General features: G+C 37.7%; 5 protein-coding genes across 5 annotated transcripts; 3 read left to right on the top strand and 2 right to left on the bottom strand.

Moving 5' to 3' along the window:
• Positions 1-2,179: 2,179 nt before the first annotated feature.
• On the top strand, positions 2,180-3,320 carry LOC120012341 (ricin B-like lectin R40G3). Its single transcript, XM_038863731.1, has 4 exons — positions 2,180-2,342; positions 2,538-2,657; positions 2,773-2,992; positions 3,094-3,320. The coding sequence occupies exons 1-4, from the start codon at positions 2,223-2,225 to the stop codon at positions 3,096-3,098; spliced, it is 465 nt and encodes a 154-aa protein (XP_038719659.1). The 5' UTR covers positions 2,180-2,222; the 3' UTR covers positions 3,099-3,320.
• Positions 3,321-4,895: 1,575 nt separating this feature from the next.
• On the top strand, positions 4,896-5,693 carry LOC120012342 (DNA-directed RNA polymerases II, IV and V subunit 9A-like). Its single transcript, XM_038863732.1, has one exon. The coding sequence runs from the start codon at positions 5,155-5,157 to the stop codon at positions 5,500-5,502; it is 348 nt and encodes a 115-aa protein (XP_038719660.1). The 5' UTR covers positions 4,896-5,154; the 3' UTR covers positions 5,503-5,693.
• A 656-nt stretch (positions 5,694-6,349) lies between these two features.
• On the top strand, positions 6,350-7,559 carry LOC120012340 (ethylene-response factor C3-like). Its single transcript, XM_038863729.1, has one exon. The coding sequence runs from the start codon at positions 6,378-6,380 to the stop codon at positions 7,137-7,139; it is 762 nt and encodes a 253-aa protein (XP_038719657.1). The 5' UTR covers positions 6,350-6,377; the 3' UTR covers positions 7,140-7,559.
• Positions 7,560-10,667: 3,108 nt separating this feature from the next.
• LOC120012653 (early nodulin-75-like) lies at positions 10,668-11,411 on the bottom strand. The gene has a single exon (XM_038864091.1). The coding sequence runs from the start codon at positions 11,409-11,411 to the stop codon at positions 10,668-10,670; it is 744 nt and encodes a 247-aa protein (XP_038720019.1).
• A 5,666-nt stretch (positions 11,412-17,077) lies between these two features.
• LOC120013439 (phosphoenolpyruvate carboxylase kinase 1-like) lies at positions 17,078-18,490 on the bottom strand. Its single transcript, XM_038865245.1, has 2 exons — positions 17,678-18,490; positions 17,078-17,445 (listed from the first exon to the last, which is right to left on the bottom strand). The coding sequence occupies exons 1-2, from the start codon at positions 18,459-18,461 to the stop codon at positions 17,411-17,413; spliced, it is 819 nt and encodes a 272-aa protein (XP_038721173.1). The 5' UTR covers positions 18,462-18,490; the 3' UTR covers positions 17,078-17,410.
• Positions 18,491-20,477: the final 1,987 nt, after the last annotated feature.

Below are 20,477 nucleotides of genomic sequence, written 5' to 3'. Positions count from 1 at the left end.
GAAATCCATTTATGGTCTCAAACAGGCTTCTCGTCAATGGTACCACAAGTTTCATCAAACAATTATCTCTTTTGGTTTTGAGGCAAATAAGGTTGAAGATTGTGTGTATCACAAGTTTAGTGGGAGTAAGTTTATTTTTCTGGTTTTGTATGTCGATGATATACTGCTTGCTAGCAGTGATATAGGCTTATTGCACGAAACCAAGAGATTTCTGACTAAGAATTTTGAGATGAAAGATCTTGGTGACGCCTCTTTTGTGTTAGGAATACAAATATATCGAGATCGCTCTCGCGGTATTCTTGGGTTATCACAAAAGAGCTATATCGAAAGAGTTCTTAATAGATTCGACATGAAATTTTGTGCACCAGGAGATAACCCTATTGCTAAAGGAGATAAACTTAGTCTCAAACAATGCCCTAAGAATGATTTGGAACATGAAGAAATGCAAAAGATTCCTTATGCGTCAGCTGTAGGAAGTCTTATGTATGCTCAAGTATGCACGCGCCCGGACATTGCGTTCATAGTAGGGATGTTAGGCAGATTTTTAAGTAACCCAGGGATGGATCATTGGAGAGCAGCCAAACGGGTCATGCGTTATTTGCAGAGAACAAAAGACTATATGCTCACCTATCGGAAGTCAGATAATTTGGAGATCATTGGGTATTCTGACTCTGATTTTTCTGGATGCCAAGATAGTTTAAGATCCACATCAGGCTATATTTACCTGCTTGCTGGGGGAGCTATTTCTTGGAGGAGCGCTAAGCAGTCATTCACAGCTGCGTCTACTATGGCAGCTGAGATTATAGCTTGTTATGAGGCATCAAATCATGGATTATGGCTACGCAACTTTGTCACTGGGCTGCGTGTTGTGGTTGGCATTGAAAGACCACTTAAATTGTTTTGTGACAATAAGTCTGTTGTGCTATATTCCAATAATGATAGAAGCGGTACGAAGTCGAAGCACGTAGACATTAAGTTTATCGTTGTTAAAGAAAGAGTTCAGAGTCAACAATTGTCTATGGAACATATTGGGTCAAACTCCATGATTGCGGATCCGCTCACAAAGGGTTTACCACCCAAAGTGTTTCATGAGCATACTGCTCGTATGGGTGTTATCTTATTAGATGATGTGCAGCTTTAGTGGGAGTTTGCATTTATTTTTATTAATCCTTTTTTGGGCACATTTCTATTTATTTTCTGCAGAATAAAGTATGTTGCTCATATTATTGACTCTGGATGTGTTCATGTTTGATCTCATAAAGAATTAAGTCGGACCAGTTGGGAATAGGCATGTTTAAGATCATATTACATGTAATTTCCATGCTATGCATCCATACTCGATCTATGTCATTGAATGTGTTGGTATGGTGACCATTGATGGGTCTAGTTACGAATATATGTGACCAAGGCCGCTTTGATCTCATACTGATATAGGAGATGGACCAGATTGTTACTAAAGAGATATTTCAAGGTAGATAGTTTATGGTGCGCACTCAAGACTACATGTGATACAATTGTCTCAGGAAACATATGTAAACCCAAGTGGGAGATTGTTGGTTTTTTTTTTTATTTTCTTATGTTGGGTTTACATATTAAATGACAACTGTATTATGGGCTATCTAATTCTATAGGGCCGAATAAGTGATCTATTAATTGGGCTCTAGAGATATCTATTGGGTATGGGCTATAATGTGTAGAAACCTAATACTAATTAGATTAGGGTTTGATGGGATTCTAGTCTAAATTAGTATATAAAGGTCAAGCCAAGGGTTGTGGTCCCCAAGCCAAATCACAAACGCCACTTGCGTCTTCTCCTCTTCTCCCATTCAAGAGTAAGAGTTCTTTGTGTTTTCAAGAACATAAGGTGATTTGTCTGTGGAAGACTCCATCCTTCTTTGTTTTGGAAACATGGATTCAGGTTTGTCTTCTCAACATGTATTCTTGATGATACAACATGATCCTTATTATATATAAATAGTCTAACAGTATATACTAATATACATGTGATATGACATGGTTGATTTTTTATTCTTCTTCTTTTTTTTTAATATCAAGTTGGCAACGAAACTTCAAAGGTATTGCAGATATATAGTTATGTACAAGACTTATAATCGGTAGAGTCATTAATTAACTTAATTTCATAAGTTGGTAGTAAACTAATAGGTGTTTTGGGGTTTCGTTTATCCCAAAGCTGATCCCATCCAAAGCTTATTCGTTTAACAATGTCTGGAAGAAACCAACCTTCTTATAGGGTGTACTGCAGGGCTTCCCCCTACCACAATTTAACCGTCAGCGACGGCGTGGCCATTCTTGCCCCTATTAATGAAAATGATGACCGTCAGGTTAGGTTTATTCGTGAAAGGATGATCCATTGAAGTTTTTATTTCTTTTTCGATATTTTCTTTTTTTTCTTCTATAAAAGTGCATGTTTTCATGATCTCCATTCGCTTTTTATGAGCGAATTGCATACATATAATCTCTAATGAGTAGATTCTAGTGTATATATGGGCCTAACATTAATTTATTTGTTGTTGTAGTATTGGCACAAAGATGACAAGTACAGCTATATAAAGGATGCAGGGGGCTTGCCTGCCTTTTCTCTTGTTAATAAAGCAACTGGTCAAACCCTAAAGCATTTCTTCAAACACTATGTTCCGGTAAGAATTCTCTAACCTTAAAATTACAGGTTTTCTTAATTTTTCGTAATAATTCTAACGATAGCATATTTCATCCCATGTAATCATTTACTATGGAAAATTCTTTTACTTTTAGGTGAGATTGGTTGACTACAATCCATGTGTTCTTGATAAGTCTGTCTTGTGGGCACAAGCAGACGATCGTGGTGAAGGTTATGCGGCTATAAGGAGTCTTAATGCTAACGATACGCATTTGGAAGCTGCTGCTTTAGACAATTGTTCCTATCGTGGCGCTATAATTGTTGGCGGGTTTTGGAGGGATGATAAAAACCAGCACTGGAAAATCGAGCGTCGTTGTAAGGAATATAGAAATCACAATATATAGTCTCTTTTTTTACTCTTTTCTTTACCAGTATACTTTTACTCATCGATCTTCTCCTCCCAATGATAAATGCAGGTTGAGTACTTGTGATGGTGTGTTGCCTTCTCTAGGAGATGTCATGTATTTGGCTTTCCAAGATGCACGCCATTCTCTTTGTGTGTTTCATGTTTCTACCGTGTAATAAAAGCTTGATATGGCTATGATATTGCCTTATCCTGTAGCTTGGAATAAAAGTTTGTACTCTCTCTCTGTGTGGTTTCATGTTTCTACTATGTTATAAAGCTTGATATTCTGTTACTCAAGTTGATATTGCATTTTCTTCTAATTTGGAATTAAAATTTGTACTGCCTATGGAATCTATTTATATTCGCAGTCTTATTAATATACGCTTCGTTTTAAAATATCTTAGAGCCTGAAGTAATATTTCTTTTTTTATTCATCATACTTTTTCGAGTACATGCAATATTTCCTCACGTAATATTGAGCTGGTAAATTTAATAGGTTATCAACACATGCAATCCTACAACGACCATAAGTTGACTGTCATCATCCTAAAGGGTACAATCATGTTTTATATGTCTCTAGCTTTATATCCGCTGCTTGAAAACTATTTTACTTACTAGCTGTTCGGCTAGATATATATACTTGGATCTATCGATCTCAAACCCTTGGATAGAACTATCAAGAAGCAAATTAAGGACGGAATTAATACACCCAAAACGATACAACCAACTAATCAAACATCAGCAGACAGACTTATCATGTTTTATATGTCTCTAGTTTTGGCTGGATGCTGAAGCTGTTAAGTTCCTGTGGTTTTATCATTTTTGAGTGAAAAATAGTTTTTGTTTTTTATGAACTGAATGAGTTGGTGAAATGCTTGAGGTTCTCAAGCTAAATTATGTTTTCTAACAAGAGATCGCAGAGCAAAATTAAGGTGTTTGGGCCTTCATTCAAAATATATTTCTTGCAAGAGATATATGGGCCGACTATAACTGTATTGGGCTATACTGAAAATTTGATAGAATGGACCGGACCCCTACGCGATGAAGTGTTGCACTTAGAGGTGTCAAACGAACAGTGGACGGGAGCCCGCTACCCGGAAGGTCAACGGCGCAACCCATCATCTCTTAGCAGGCTGGACCGGGATTTCCGGCCCACATGATTGATAACAGCTTTTTTATTACTGTTATAGGTGAAATTTTGCCCTCAACTTGAATTTTCAGTAGGCAGGCCCGTAGGGGATATAGCAGGCTGGGCCTCTGTTTTTATGTTTAGCGGGTGGATCAGCCCGTCGGAAAACTTTAGTCACACCACACTCTTTACTAAGGACACCCTTTGTTAAACGTAACCCATAAAAATATAAATATTTATAAATCGAAATGTAAATCAACAGTTGCATCAAACACCATACTCTTGCTGCATCAAACACCAAATTGGTTGTGAAAGTAAGGGTTAGTGTCATCGTTAACCTCACCTCCAATTATTTCCCCAACCTGCAACATGAAATCAAAGAACCCTAACCCACAGATCGACAAACCCTTCATACCCAAAAAAATATGAAAAAAACCTAGCAACTTGCCATTGTGATGGAGTGTTGTTACAAGCAGTTGCGATGTGCGTCTTCTTCCTCTCCTCTCCTCCATGATCTGCAACAAACTTAGATGGCCGTAAATCACTCTCTCACTTTCGTCGTTTGGGAGGAAGAAGTGAGGGCTCTGTTTTATGAAGACAGTGAGGGTGGGGTGTTATGAGCCGGTGACTAAAAAAACACAAAGTCAAAGGAAAATCAATGAGAGTCGAGGTGTGTATAGTAAAGAGTGGAGTGTAACTAAAGTTTTCTCAACCCGTCCCAGACTCCCAGACCTCAGGCCGATAATGGGCCGGCTGGCCCACTTTACATATCCAGTTGCGCTAGATATTCTTTCCTTTATGAAGACTCGAGTAGAACCCATCTGTTGTAGCGTAGAACATTGCAGAAGATGTAGAACCAGCCCAATCTAGAAAGGAAAACAACAAAAAAACACCAGGATTTTCTAGATGAGCATCATCTCTCTCATTTGGCAGTGGTATATAAAGTCGCCACCATTGCTTGCTTGGTCGACCACATCTGTCATCACATGTCTATCTGTTTAAATGACAACATACAAGTTTTGCCCCGACTGCAGCAACATATTGTACCCTAAAGAGGACAGGAAACAGAGGATCCTCTTGTACGCCTGCCGCAACTGCGACCACCAGGAGGTTGCCGACAATTTTCGCGTTTATAGAAACCAAGTGCAACACTCCACCGGGGAGCTGACCCAAGAATTGCTGGAAGCGGCAGCTGACCCAACTCTCCCTCGCACGAAATCGGTTCGTTGCCTAGAGTGTAACCATGGAGAAGCTGTCTTCTTGAACGCCAAGTCTAGAGGGGATGATGGTTTTACTCTCTTTTATGTCTGCGGCAACCCCAATTGTGGATATCGCTGGAGAGAAAATTAATTAGAGATGGAAGAAAAAAGAAGAACAAGAAGAAGAAGAGGAAACCAACTGTAAATGGGATTTTGCATGCTTGAATTTAGTTTTATTGAAGGCTTATTGTTGTGGTTTTTTGGTGATTAGAAGGATTAATTAATTAAGTTCGTGTTAACTATTTAATTGCATAATAACAAGATACTCATCAACGAGAGGTGACTCAGTTGACGATCTGTTGGGTAAGGTGCAATTGCGCCTAAAATTCGATTTCAACTAATAGCAGATTTATTTACAGTATTTCTTCACGAGACTTTGGCCCAATCAGGCCTCTCGCATAATGAGGGTGCGGCCCGGAGTTTGAATCTAGCCTGGGGTCACAAAGTGACCATTGAGTAGACGATTTCTCAAGTTATAAAAAAATAACAATATACTCGATCGGTGATAGTGGGACGTAGAAAGCAATGTTGCTATCCCAATACCAAATCATCATATGATCATGTGGAACATATGGAGTTCCCGAATTCACTTAGATCTTATGCATTTGACTTGTAAACGAATGATTTCATGATCATGTGGGACATGTGGAGCCCCTTAAGTCACTTGCATGTTGAGTTGTACGCGAATGATTTCATGTGCATCATGATCATGTGGGACACGTGGAATTTCTAAATTCACTTGGATCTTGTGCGACTAATTTAGCAACAAGGTGCTAAATTAAATAACTATTTGATCAAATTAATGACATCCTATTTGATCAATTTTGCTTTGACTCACAACAGTACCTATTTCTTTTCAACCATGTAATTCATTAATTAATTATTGTTATTTTCGACATTCATATCTCCCCTGTTTTCTCGAGTATATAAGGATACGGAGGCAGAGTATGAGTAATCATCCAATGCATGCTCTGCTTTGAAAACAGAGGAAACAGATTAGTCATATCACAACATAATTTTGAAAACCAGAGCCCTCAATTTCCACTTCAAATGGATCTCTTTAACTTTCTCTCCCCTCAAAATACAAATTTCTCGCCGGAATCCTCTTTTGGGTCATCGGATTCCTTCCGCTACGGCCAATCTTTCGATTTCAATTCACTCCCCTTCAATGAAAACGACTCCGAAGAAATGCTTCTATTCGGACTAATTGCAGAGGGAAGCCAAGAAACAACATCAAAAACTTCTTCTTCTTCGTTCTCTTCACATATTTTCAAGGAAGAGGAGCTCGATTCAATCTTGGAAGAAAGACCCAAGAAGGAGAAGACCTACAGAGGCGTCCGGAGGAGGCCGTGGGGGAAATTCGCGGCGGAGATAAGGGATTCCACTAGAAATGGCGTTAGAGTATGGTTAGGCACATTTGATACTGCAGAAGCAGCTGCTTTGGCTTATGATCAAGCAGCTTTTTCAATGAGGGGCTCATCTGCAACACTCAATTTTCCAGTTGAGAAGGTTAAGGAGTCATTGAAGGACATGAACTACAGTGGAGAGGATGATGGGTGCTCCCCAGTTATGGCTTTGAAGAGGAAACACTCAATGGGAAGGAAAATTATGGGGAGGAGTAAGAAACAGAGAGAGGTGAGGATAGACAATGTGGTGGTGTTGGAAGATTTAGGTGCTGATTACTTGGAAGAGCTGTTGAATTCATCTGGAAATGCTGGGCCTTTGTGAAGAAAAGGAAAAAAAAAAAACCAATTTGTTTTTTTACTTTGGGCTATTACTTTTCTTGTTTTTCATTTTTACCCCTATCTTTTACTTTGCCCTTTTTATTGATGATGTATCTCTATTTTTTTTTCTTGTAACATATATTAGTTGATATGAGGGCGGACAAGGCGCGAAAAGCAAGAATCACTGGAGTGGTCCTTGCAGATATTCGATCTGTTTATCAGTGTAGGGTGCGCACAATTTTTTAAAGTTGGCAAACATATCATACGTCTACAAATAACATTGCAGGGAAACTACAATGACATCTACTTCAAATTCGACGAAAGTATAAAGGATTTGTAGGATTTATCTTGTTGGGCTCTACTGTAATTCATTGGCCTATATACTCATTTCATTAAAATAACTTTTGTTTTCTTAAAGCCAAGAAACGTTGTTTAGCCAATCACAACTTACACGTGTATACATATACATACATACATATATATATATATATATATATATATATATATATATATATATATATATATATATTTATATGGAAACACATGCATGCACATTTTATCGTAGAGAGTTATCTATAGAAACCAGTGTAATAACGAATCTTTGTTTATGCGATATTCCCACCATGAGGGTGTTAAAATTTTGAGGTATGGTACTCTTTCATAAAAATGTAAACAATTTCCATGCAGAAAATTCCCATAGTGAATAGGATCAAAGACATGCAAATGTAATACAATCAAAACCACGTTTTGATATAACGTTGAAGACAAATATAGTTTTTTTTCCACATCTTTTAAATTAACGTTGAAAATTAATATAATCGTTATACTAGACGGAGTTAGATTGTGCTTTTACTATTCTATCATTGCATCTATACTTTAAAGCATTGTTTTTCCTGAATAACCAGTGCAGGATTCAGTCTCACATACATATCTCAACACACTGAATTAGATTGTGATTAATCTAAACAAAATAAATGTCAATAAGCTACAGCTTACTGCGAAAGAAAATTCTAAGAGCAAAAGAAAATATGCAACAGTTGACTAGTCGTTTGTTTTGAATATTATTTATTTTATTTATTAATGTTTTTTCCCCCCTTAATTTGGTGGATAAGAAACTTCTGAGAACATGCCAAAATGGTATTAAACGTAACAGAAACTCAGACCAAAACCACGAAAGATAAAGCATGACATTAGTCCTTACATAACAACTATCAAACAAGGATTTTATAAAGATTTAGGGTGCCAAATTGAGTTTTACTAACTAATAATTTTGGAATTCAACTACTTAAAAACCGATTTTGGGTCCAACTAGCTACGTCACTAAGGAGTCAAGAAAATGGAAGTGACTCTACAATTAGATCACGTGCTTCTTTATTGTGGCCATAAAAATCCTTGGTTTTAAAGTCCTATGGTGGTCAAAATCTGTGACCAGTCGACGGATTGTGATAAGAATTAAGTTGTAAAAAAAACTAGTAGTCCATTCTCTTCCTTGCTTTTGTAAATAATTATTATTTTTTCAATAAATAATAAATATCAATGATTTTTATACTCTCTTGTCTTTTCTTTCCCCCCTAATATTTAGCTACCAAACACTACTATGGGAGATTATGAATGATGTCCATAGAGTGATATTATATATATATATATATATAACAAGATCTTCTAATGCTTGATTTGATTACATAATTACCCCTGAATTTCAGAAAAATAGAGAAGCATGCTTCTACAATCCAACCAAAGATCAGGAATCTGATTGCCCATTACCCTAAAAAAAATGGCACATTATTGGTCTTGATTGAGACTTGTGCAGAATATTCTATCACTAATACTGCTAGGGATCCTTTTATTTTTCTAATGTTTAGTGCGTTCCTACTTGTTCTCCTAAACAAGCCAACCCCAACTTTTGGGATAGAGACTCGTATGATGATAAGAGAAGCCATATATAATTCATAATTTAACACGTGTCCCTCAACTCGTGAAGGTATCAATATATTTTTCTTTGAAATCATATATATATTTTGAAGTTTCTTATGATATTGGGAGTTCCTGCTTGTTTTCCTAAACATACCAGTGCCAACTTTTGGGATAGAGCCTCCGATGATGATGAGAGGAGCCATATATAATTCATAATTTAACTCGTGTCCCTCAACTCGTGAAGGTATCAATATATTTTTCTTTGAATTCGGATATATATATTTTGGAGTTTCTTATGATATTTCTGCAGTTTCTCGTGGTGAAATCTAGGCTTTTAATACAATGTTAAACAAGGTCAATTTGACAGTGGCAAATAGACTGTGACAACGGGCATAGTAGCTAGTTATAGTACAAATTATGAAGAAATATACAAGTACTGAAAGGGAAAGAGCGGCACAAAACTTCACCATTTCTTCTGTCTGTACCCGAATCTAACAATTTAGGCTGGGCCGCTCGTGGCCTTTGTGCCATACTCATGGGCCATTATAATACGAGGAGGCCCACATTTCCGAGCAAGAAGTGTTGACCAATCCATGTGTTTTTTTGAAAATGAAATATTACAGTTGAAGAGTTAGGAAATTAGCGTTTAGGGTTTAGGGAACAACTTGACATTAATCCAGTGGTTATATCGTCGGGTTTAGAAATGAAAGATCCCTCAAGTCGAGCGTTCGAATTCGGTGGGATGTAATTTCTTGAGTTTCGTGGATAAATTGCATGAGCCTGTTTCTTGGGAGGGGTTAATAACCATATTTTGGGTTTTGACCCAATCTTACTCGCGCACTGAGTTTCGATTCATGACTAAATTGGTGGCCCGCCGTGTGGGCAGAGTGGCCATCCCGGCTTTAAAATTGACCCACGAGTCATAAAGTGGCCGTTGAACTGAGGGTCTTTCCGATCACCAAAAAAAAGTTTAGGGTTTAGGATTAAAATTTTTTTTTTCTTTGAAAATCTACTACATTCTAACATTTTGAACACCAAAAATACTCAATAACATATTCTAAAGCATGATTTAGCATAAATTCAAGAGAGAATTGTATATAAGAATTAAAGCCCCATATCCCTTGTTACTCGGTTTGCTTTCTTATTTCCCTCTTTTCTAGATATTAATGATGTTCTAGACTTTTGATCAGATTAACCAGAAGCATAGGTTTTCAAACTTCCTTTATCCTACAAGTAGTCCTTTAAGTTGAACATTATTCTAATGTACATGTAGGCTGTAGGATGATCGTTAATTTCTTACAAATTATATCTCAAATTCATTGTTCATTCTTAATTCCTACCCAAGTAGTACATGCATGTAGCAAGATACTAGCTGGGCTTTTGCCCTTTGCGCTTTTTGTAAGAAGTAATTAATCATTTTACCAACGCTGTAAACATTTAAAAAGACGCAAATTAAGATAATATTAACATTAACATAATAGTAATAGCTAGCACAGTACAAGTCTAGCCATGCTTCTAGAAACCAGAAGCGAAATACTACAAGTAGAAGCTCTTATTTCTCACATGCATAAAAACAGTAGTACTTAACCGAGCTGGGTAGCCGGTCGATTTGGAGCCATCAGTTGGCAACTGGGGGCTTTTTGGGGTGATGGGGTGGCTTGTAGGGGTGATCCGGTTTCTTCTTTGGATAAGTTGGTGGAGTTAGCTTCCGAGGAGGCTTGTGTGTGTCCTCAACTTCTTCTACCAAAATATGTCCTGGGTGGTGCTCATGGGATGGCTTGTGCTCTGGTGGTGGCTTCTCTCCCTTACCTTTTGGTGGCTCAGGCTTAAACGGTGGCTTGTCACCCTTAGGTGGCTCATGCTTGAATGGTGGCTTGTGCGAGCCCTCCAATTCTTCTACCAAAATGTGTCCTGGGTGATGCTCTGGTGGTGGCTTCTCTCCCTTACCTTTTGGTGGCTTGTCGCCCTTACCTTTAGGTGGCTCGGGCTTAAATGGTGGCTTATCACCCTTACCTTTTGGTAGCTCATGCTCGAATGGTGGGTGGCCACCCTTGCCCTTAGGTGGCTCGTGCTCCAATGGTGGCTTGTCGCCCTTACCTTTTGGTGGCAGGGGCTTGAATGGTGGTTTATCCCCCTTTCCCTTCGGTGGCTCGGGCTTGAATGGTGGCTTGTCGCCCTTGCCTTTCAATGGGTTGTGCTCATCAAGTTCATCTGTCAAGAGGTGCCTATGGGGTGGCTTGGGTTTGGCTGGTGGGTGGGGGGGCTTGATACGCTCAAATCGACCAGCAAAAGAGGGAGTGGTGTGAAGTACCAGAACACTGAGGAGGAAGAACAGCCCTAGCAAGCACTGTTTTGAAGACATGTTTATGTTTTTGTGTGTAAGAACTAGGAACATTTGAGTAGCTTTTATAGTACACGAGGAAATAGTAAACGTCACCGCCCATGTCATTGTGCATTAGTGTGCATGGTTTTGTCTAAATAACCTTGTGTTGGTAGGCTACTCAAAAAATTCTGATTACTTGGGGTCCACTACTGAAATTTGACATGTGAACTTGGTTGAAAAGTTTGACAATTGGCATGGATTTCAGTCTTATGTCCCCCAACTTTAGGTGAATTTAGTTGAAAAGTTTGACAATTGGCATGCATATTAGTCTCACGTCTCTTCAACTTTATGTCAAGGATATAGTACAAAATTCACAAAAAGCATGCACATTATCCACGATTTAGTACTAAATTCACTAAACCATGCATCCATGCATGTGCATGTCTTTCAGTAACACAGTTGTAGGGGTGTAATCTCGTATTATTGGTTCAAATTTGCACGAACGTGCTTGTGAAGGATGCGTGTGGTTCAGTGGAAGAGTTAATAGGAGTGTAAACTCAAGATCACTGGTTTAAATTCTAAAAAACAATCGTTTCGTATATTATATAGGGATAAAATCTGCGTACAAACCCAACAAGAAAATTTTGTTCACATGTGTTTCTTTACGTTTTTACATATGCGTGTGCATGTGAGGTGAAGTAGCGGATGCATGGTTTCATATTTCTGTTTGTAAAAATAATTGATTAGAATATGCAAAAGGGGTGTGTAATCAGCTTTTACTTTACTGACCATAACAAGAAACGCACACCATATTCTATCTCCGTTCCCACACAGTATAGGCTTTACCTAACAAAACATATATAAAAGTTGTCTTATTAACTGGGTTAAGTAAACCAAGAATGACTACCTATGGACTTCTGCTGTTCTGCATGGGATACATTTGGTAAATATAGGTTCTTGTTTTGTCTGAGTCTCCTCTTCAATAGTGTCCTTCACTTGCGCTCTATCTTCTGTTCTTGTAAGGACATTCTCCGTAACTACTCATTATAATCATACGCAGTTGTCTTCTTATCTCTATTTCTTACTATAACAAGGCACAACGCACAATGTTCTAAATGTTAGGAAACGAGTCCAACCATTCCCTATTATTATAAGATATTGTCCGCTTTTCTAAGTCCAAATCCAATACATCACATGATTTCTCGGACCTTCTAGGATTTATTGGCTTAAAATGCGTCTTATTAAGTTAAGAAAACCTATGAAATTATGACATGTCTTTTATATCTTTATTTTAGGACAAGACTTTTGTCAACAAATTACTTATAATTTATTTATTTTTGTCATTTTCCATGTGGGTCCTAGTGAAGTGGAAACTTTGGACTCTATATATTTTTAAATGTGCAGGTAATTTATGATATCTTAATTTAAGGATCATTTGAAATCTACAAAGGACGTGTGTGTAAAGATTGACGAAGTTAATTAGAAACATCGACATTTCTCCAATTCCCACTTAATTAAGAAAGTGATTGTCTGATTGATACTAATCTAGAGATGTTGTTCACAGAGCTAGCTAACTACCATTCAAACGTTCTTACGAAGCCTGATCAAAATGTCAAGTTTTTTCCTTTTTTATGTAAAACAAAAAAACAACAAGTCAAATGTGATTAGTTGATTGAGAAATGAGAATCCTTCCAACTCAATTTCAACTTTCTACCTGTTAGGAGATTAATATTTCAATGCCTTTGAAACGACAGTGTTTGATGTTTTTTTTTTTGGCTTCTCACGTGGCCCAAACGACAACATACTTTGTTGCACCTTCTTTATGCGGCATCGTTTTGTTTGTCCTTTTGCCCGTCGTTTGATGAGACTAGCCACCCTCTTTCTTCTCTGTTGGTCCTTGTGACCGTTTGTTCTGTCAGTAGTTTATATAGCTTCTGCGACTTTTCAATGTAATTAAGCTTTTGAAATGATTCAATGAAACGTGCTCTCTCTTCTTTCAAGTCTCGCAAACTTTAAGCCTTTTAATTTCAAAACAATTTCACTACTCTAAAATTAAAAATGATAAAGATCTCAATAATAATTATCACAAAAATATCTCAACAATGTGTGACATGCATTGATCGGGTGTGATTTTCAATGGGTCCCTTATTATGATGTCACTATATCCAATTAATGGATACCACACTACTGGGATGCTTCTGCGATGATTATTACTAGGATCCCTAACATTGTTGTGCTAAAATACTTTGTAACTTATCAAGGTATATGTTAACAAGTGAAGTATAATGGGCCTGTCATACCTGTTGATGGCCCATGGGCTTGTAGGGGCTATAGGGTTGGACCTATCAATTGAATTGTAGAAAGCCCACTACGATTTTTGCCCCACTACTTTAACTCGAAAAGAAATGAAAAGATAGATTAAGAGTATGTTTGATATCACTTTTATTTCTTGTTTTTTGTTTTAGTTTTCAAAAAATAAAAACAAAAAATATTGTTTGTTTGTATTTTCTGTTTTGGTTTTTATGAAAACCAAAAACAGGTTTTTAAAATTTTTGAAAACAAGAAAAAAAAAGTTTTTAAAAGTTTTGAAGACATAACTAGTTACACTTATTATAGATTGCACTTTCTTTAAGATTTCATATTGCAAATTACATGGAAATATAAAGACAATGATCAAAAATACTTTGGGTTATTATTTTATTCTTATCTTTTTTTTCTTTCTGCTGATATTTTCAATAGTGAATTACGTTGCAATAGACACGGCAAAGGTTGCAGTTATGAAAAATATAATCGTGTGGATATATTCCATTATTATGAAAATAAAAGCATAAACACACTCTTTTTTTTTTTTTTCAGTTTTATACTTTCAGTTTTTGTTTCCAGTTTTAAGTGTTCAACCAAATAAGTTTCAATTTTATGTTTTATGTTTTTGTATTTTATTTTTGTTTTCAAAATTTTCGGAAGTGATACTAAACACAACCTAAGTTTATCAAAAACTATCCATTTGGTTCAACATTTAGGCTAGCTTACGAGTCCGTTTAGTGTTTCATAGCATTTTACCAAAACGTTAGAGACCTAACCAAACACCAAAAATAATTCAACCCTGCTACTAGTCCGAATAACTGGGATCCCAGTGATCCAAGTTAATGAGGTTTAAAAATGCATGTGGGGCCAATCACTTATATTTTTAATCCTCCATACAAATCCCAGTTGTTGGGACAAATAACTTTTTCGAAAATAATTTCAATTTTGTGTCCAATAGACACTAAAATTGACTACATGCATGCATTAATATAGTCCACAGAAACATTCGGAAATTCAAAAGCCCGTGATTTATATGATCTTTCCAGAAAATGCAATTCAACGTTGCGAATCCTTGTATCCGCAGCGGATCTACAATGGACGGCACTCTTATGGCTAGTTATTTTCAGGAGATTGACGCACATGATTGTATATTGATCATGCATGACATGTGGGGTCAACGGTTTCACATAGATCACGTGCGTCCATCTTAGCAGACATAAAAACACTGAGATCTTTAGCATTTTCAATTGTTTTTTGTTTGCGTAAATTGTTGAAAAGATTAATTTTCAAGGTACGTCATAGCACAGCAACACAAGAACTTCATACCATAATTCACCACACCAGTAAACTCCTCACCAATACATTATATGACAACAACACTTGTCATAGTGGATCCATCATCCATGCTGTGCAAGTACATGCAGCAACTCAATTACAGTAGGTTCTGATAAGGTGATCATCAATATATAGGCGCTCACGCTCTTATTTATACGTGCAGGTACAGTAAAAATCCACATGCAGAGGCACTAATTCTTATAATTGATTAGTCGGCATCTTCAGCCGGACCGCGGTGGCCTCTTTCCAGGAGGTGGCTTGGTAGTTGCTGGTGGTTTGGTAGCATCGGTGGACGCTTCCTTCATGACTGGAGGCTTTTTCTTTGTTGGTGTCTTGGGGTTGTGCGCTGGTGGCTTCTTACCAGCCAGGCTTTCATCTTCAAAGTGATCAACGGCAAGAGAGTGAGCGGTGAGAACCAGCAGTACTCCAACAAGCAACACAAGCAAGTATTTGGAAGACATTTTGTTTAGGTTTCAATTGGGATGGCTTTTATAATGTGATTGGCCCAATCTTGTTGTGACACGTGTCACTTTTAATTTGAATTTCCTATTCGTCTTTTCTTGCACGTTATTCGTCTGTGGTTCCTACAATCCTACCGAATCAGTAGACTCAGTTGTCTAATAAAAAATGATAAACATTCTTTTTGGGATCCCAATTATCGTAGTTGTTGAAGTTCGACGCACATGATCTAAGTGAATTCATGGGCTCTACATGTCCCACATGATTCTCATGAAATCTTATGCGTACAACTCAATAACTGGGATAATTGAGATATCAACTGTTGAAATTCCTATCATAATTTTTGGGGATGCTGTCTTAGTTGGGAGTAGGTAGATAGCACGGGAGAATATTGTCCACGCCTTGCTTGTTGTCGCAACTTGAACGTTAAAATTCTTCATTTTGAATTTGCTTTGAAAATGGGAATTTATTATTGCTTAGTTTGAATTTGATTGCATATTCATCCGCCTAAAAATGTATGTCATTGTAGTTTAAATGGTCCGGGCCAAATCAAAAACAAACTTCGTGAGGAAGGTTAAAGGGCCCAATATTCAATGAAACCGATCTACATTACAAGCCCAATTAAATTAAATGACTTTACTCAAAAGGACCACACACAAATTCAGCCCAAATTACAACAGCCCACGATAGCTGTCCGCTGAATTAAGAGCTCGACAGCACGTTGAGACTTCAGTGACCTGACCTGACCTGACTTTTGCTACCCAATACAAACCCCGTTTGCCAAACCACCTCAGTGAGCTTAAGAACAATCCATAGAGAGACTATTTCATAAACATTTTTGAACAAAATATTGAAGCAGTCTCAGCAGATACAATATTTCTGTGTGGAAGTGGAAGAGCCAAAAACAACTACATTTGCCATCCATCTGTTCTCCGTAAGCCTTTTGCTTCTGACTTTTTCTACTCCAAGTAGTAGAACTTGGTTCTGCAATGGACCACACACAGTCCATCTCTTAGCACAGATAAGCAAGTTGAACCAAGATAGGGACTTTCAACAAACAAACTAGGGTCCCCCTTCAACTAGACACAAAAATCCTTCTCAAATTCAAATTAGATGTTTTCAACAAAATCAAATCCAAATTTGATTCAGCAAAATTCTGAAAAAGATGTTTAATAACTCTGGATGCTTTATCCGCAAAGGAAGAGGAAAAAGAAAAGAATTCTTCCTTTTGATTCTCTCCCTCCCCCTACATTTTGAAAAGGTTGGATTTTTTTTTTATGGAAAAAGAGAGGGCTGAGAATACACCAATGTTTGGTTTGAACCATAACTAATAACTATTGCCCTTAGGCAAACTCGTCACCGCAGCCACAACAAAGCGTTCACTACCATGCGAGTTCAATGGTACTACTCACAGAAACCCGAATTTCTCTGTCATGTCATCTATCAAACCAAACCATTTTCAGAAGTATGTCTCTCCAACATTCATCAATTTCAGGCCCCAACAAGGGGTACACCATTGCCAGCCATTGATGATTTTCAAACAACTAATATGCTTTATGGATAAGATTATAATGAACATTAAACTCGTATATAGAACCATTATAAGAGATTAAAAAAGAAGATTCTCAATTGCATAACATTAACGTATTATACAAAGTAGAACACTCACAAAATATTATACGAGTGTTGCTCATTCAGTTTCTAGCAAACCTTTCCCCATGAACTGCAAACTGGGGGCTTCCTACATAAAACCATCCTCGCAATAAAAAAACTAAGCAGGATACTCTCTCTAGAAGGTGTACAGACCCTTTACAAAAGTAGCTTCTTTGTTCTCTCTCAATTTATTAGATTTTACAAAGACCTTACCTAACATTCACGCTTGCTGCAATCCAAATATTCATCAACATAGCTTTTTCCAGGAGCAGTTAGTCACTCACTGTTCAGGTCCCTCCACTACTTGTCATCCATGGATGCCCTGTAAAAGAGGGGAAAAATACATCTGTTTAATTGAACAATAATAAGGAAAAGAAAGTAGAATCCCATATACACTCCTTTATCCGCTACTGGGGTTTAGAGATTAGACTAAAATATATGCCTTAATCTGCACGGCTGAGGGTTGTTCGCGTGTAATCTACCGGACAGGGCAACCCAGGAGAGAAAACAGAGTAGAAAACAGTGTAAAAAAATGAAATTGAAGACCGACTTACTTAAAACTTGCTCTGCGGAGAATCTGCGGGACACGTCCTTGGACAACATCCTCCTAAGCAAATCCTTTACGGAAGGAGAAAACGATTGGAAAACCCTACTCGGGAATCTCAAATTAGCCCTCAGAACCGCCTCGAATATTCCCACAGCATCTTCTCCGTAAAACGGCGGAAACCCCGCCAACATTATGTACAAAACGACACCCGCGCTCCACACATCTACTTTTTCCCCGTAATCCCTCCCCGACAACACCTCCGGCGCCACGTAATACGGCGTCCCCACCACTCCACTCGTCAATTCACCTTCCACAATCGCTTCCGCGGAGCCAAAATCGGCCAATTTTACTCTGTTTCGCGAGTCGAAAGAGGACGTTGTCGGCTTGATGTCGCGGTGGATGATGTTGAACCTGTGACAGTGAGCGATTGCTTGCATCAGCCGAGTAAAGATCGCTCTCGCCTCGCATTCCGGCAGAGAACCATGATTGACGATAACCTGGTGGAGGTCTTTATTGGGACAGAGCTCCAAGACCATATGGAGGTGCGTATCGTCCTCGTAACAGTCGATCAGCTGCGTGATTTGAGGGTGAGGCGTGAGGAGTTGCAGAATCTTGGGTTCCGTTAACAGACACTGTGACTCAAGGGAGTCACCGGAGACTAGTCGCTTGTCGATGGTTTTGACAGCGAATGACTCACAGGAGGCAGGAGAAACGCACCGGAAAACAGTGCCGTAGCGTCCCCTGCCGATCTCCTCACAGATTTGGTAGTCCTTGCGTAGTTGCTGGGTCATGAGTTTTCTTGATTGTTTCGGTTTTGTTACGGCGGGACATGGGAATGATCGATTGGCTTTTAATAAGGAAAGATGGCTCAACGGAATGTTCTGTGGGAATATTCGGAGGAGGTGATGAACTCATTAGAGTTCGCCACGTGTTAAATCCAAGGGTTAAAAAAAACACTAAATCCGTTTGGGTAACTTTACGAGAGTGCCCCTCCTTAACTTTATTCGGAGTTCCGTACGTAACTGGTCTCTTTATCAATTGACTAACTTATCAATAATGAGGATTTAAGTTGAGATTAAATCCACAGCATATGTTGCTTTTAATTTGTTTGCATTTATATGCACAATCTCAAAATGACCCCCAAAAATTTCTAAATCTAAGTTGTATTAAAATGATCATTGATTAAAAACACATATATATGATTCATTTCTCCAACATTTCACATTAAATTAGGATCTATGGGAAGCACTTTTTGGGTCCCAAGAATATATCATTTTTTTTGATTTCCGGGAAAAAGAAAAAGATTTGATATGTGAAGCTGCTTTTCGTTACATAAATTGCCTTTTGGAGGAACCAAAGAGCAGATATGCAGATGTGGTGCTTTTCATGCTACGGAATACGGACAACAACGAAAAGCAAGTGGAGGACTATCCTAGGCTCGGCTAGGATACTTAAGATATTAATTGTTAAGAGTTTTTTTTGTTGCAAATAGAATAGATCATTCATTATTTTGCATGTGCAGAGTATATATGCATGCACAAAATTAAATAAAATTACAAAGATATGTCAGAATGAAAAAAAAGCTAGCTGTTCATTAATATCAATCAAATTGAATTAAAAAATGATGTTAATGATAATCATTTCAACAACATTATTGCGTGTCACTCATTTATCGGACATGATTTTCAATCCACCCTTTGTTATCATATCACCACACACTCTCAATGAATGAGTGTCGCATGCTATTGAATTATGCTTATGGGATGATTTGGGATCCCATTGGATTGATTAAGATAATCTTCACCAAAAAACAGTATAATTAATTGACTTCATGACATTGGCATGATAACTACATAGAAAATTTATACAATATTGAGTTGTTGACGTTCTTGTCGTGCAACTATTGTTGGAATAAATAAAATGTCCAACAATACCTCAAGTACGTAGATTGAATTAAACAAAACCTCTCCCACCATCCTTCTACTTCTCACCTACAACTGCGAGCAGCAAGACATGTATCATGCATGCTCCAACAATTGCACGTCATGACAAACACCACGTTACACGTACGTACGTACGTACATACATAATTATTTAGATTATCATATTATAGGGTAGGTGTAATAGTCATCCAATTATGCCGGATTTTACGTGAATTTCAACATCACCTGATGCCGTGCAAATGTGAACAACTGGTGTACCTATATATGTTCTAAATTCTAAAATGATACGAAGACCTGCTTGTCAGTATTTTCTTCCTCCTAACCCATAACAGTAGTCACTTTTAAAGGAAGCAACAACACATGTTTTCAATTTGGGTAGGTAGGGTACTTACTTTTTCAAAGATCCAAAGGAACGTGCTTATGCCACGGGAAAGGCAAGAAGAAACAAAGATGAAGATTGAATCGACAATTTTCCACCCAAATTTTGAGATGATATTCATTAAAAACAATGATTCAGAGGGTTAAGCATGCAACCAGACTCTGCATGCATAATAAATAAATAAATAAATAAACGAAGAAGACATACGCAACCACACCAAGCGCCAAGACCCTTTCAAAAAGAAATCCCCTTGGAACAACCATAACAATTTATACTAGTACTCATAAACTTCACCTGCGAAGCATCACGGCAGCAGGGAGCTCAAATTCCATCACACCAGCGTATTAGAAATGAGCTCCTCATCAGTCTTCGCAAGTGCTGATTACTTTTAACATATTAAGCTACATGTACTTTTTGTCAGGATATATTGCACAATCAGGATCAACAATGTTTCGTCTTTATGATGGCACACGTAACATAAATGT

This window comes from Tripterygium wilfordii, chromosome 13, assembly GCF_013401445.1.
Source record: "Tripterygium wilfordii isolate XIE 37 chromosome 13, ASM1340144v1, whole genome shotgun sequence".
Classification (NCBI taxonomy): Eukaryota; Viridiplantae; Streptophyta; class Magnoliopsida; order Celastrales; family Celastraceae; genus Tripterygium; species Tripterygium wilfordii.
This window is presented reverse-complemented; position numbering and strand designations above follow the sequence as displayed.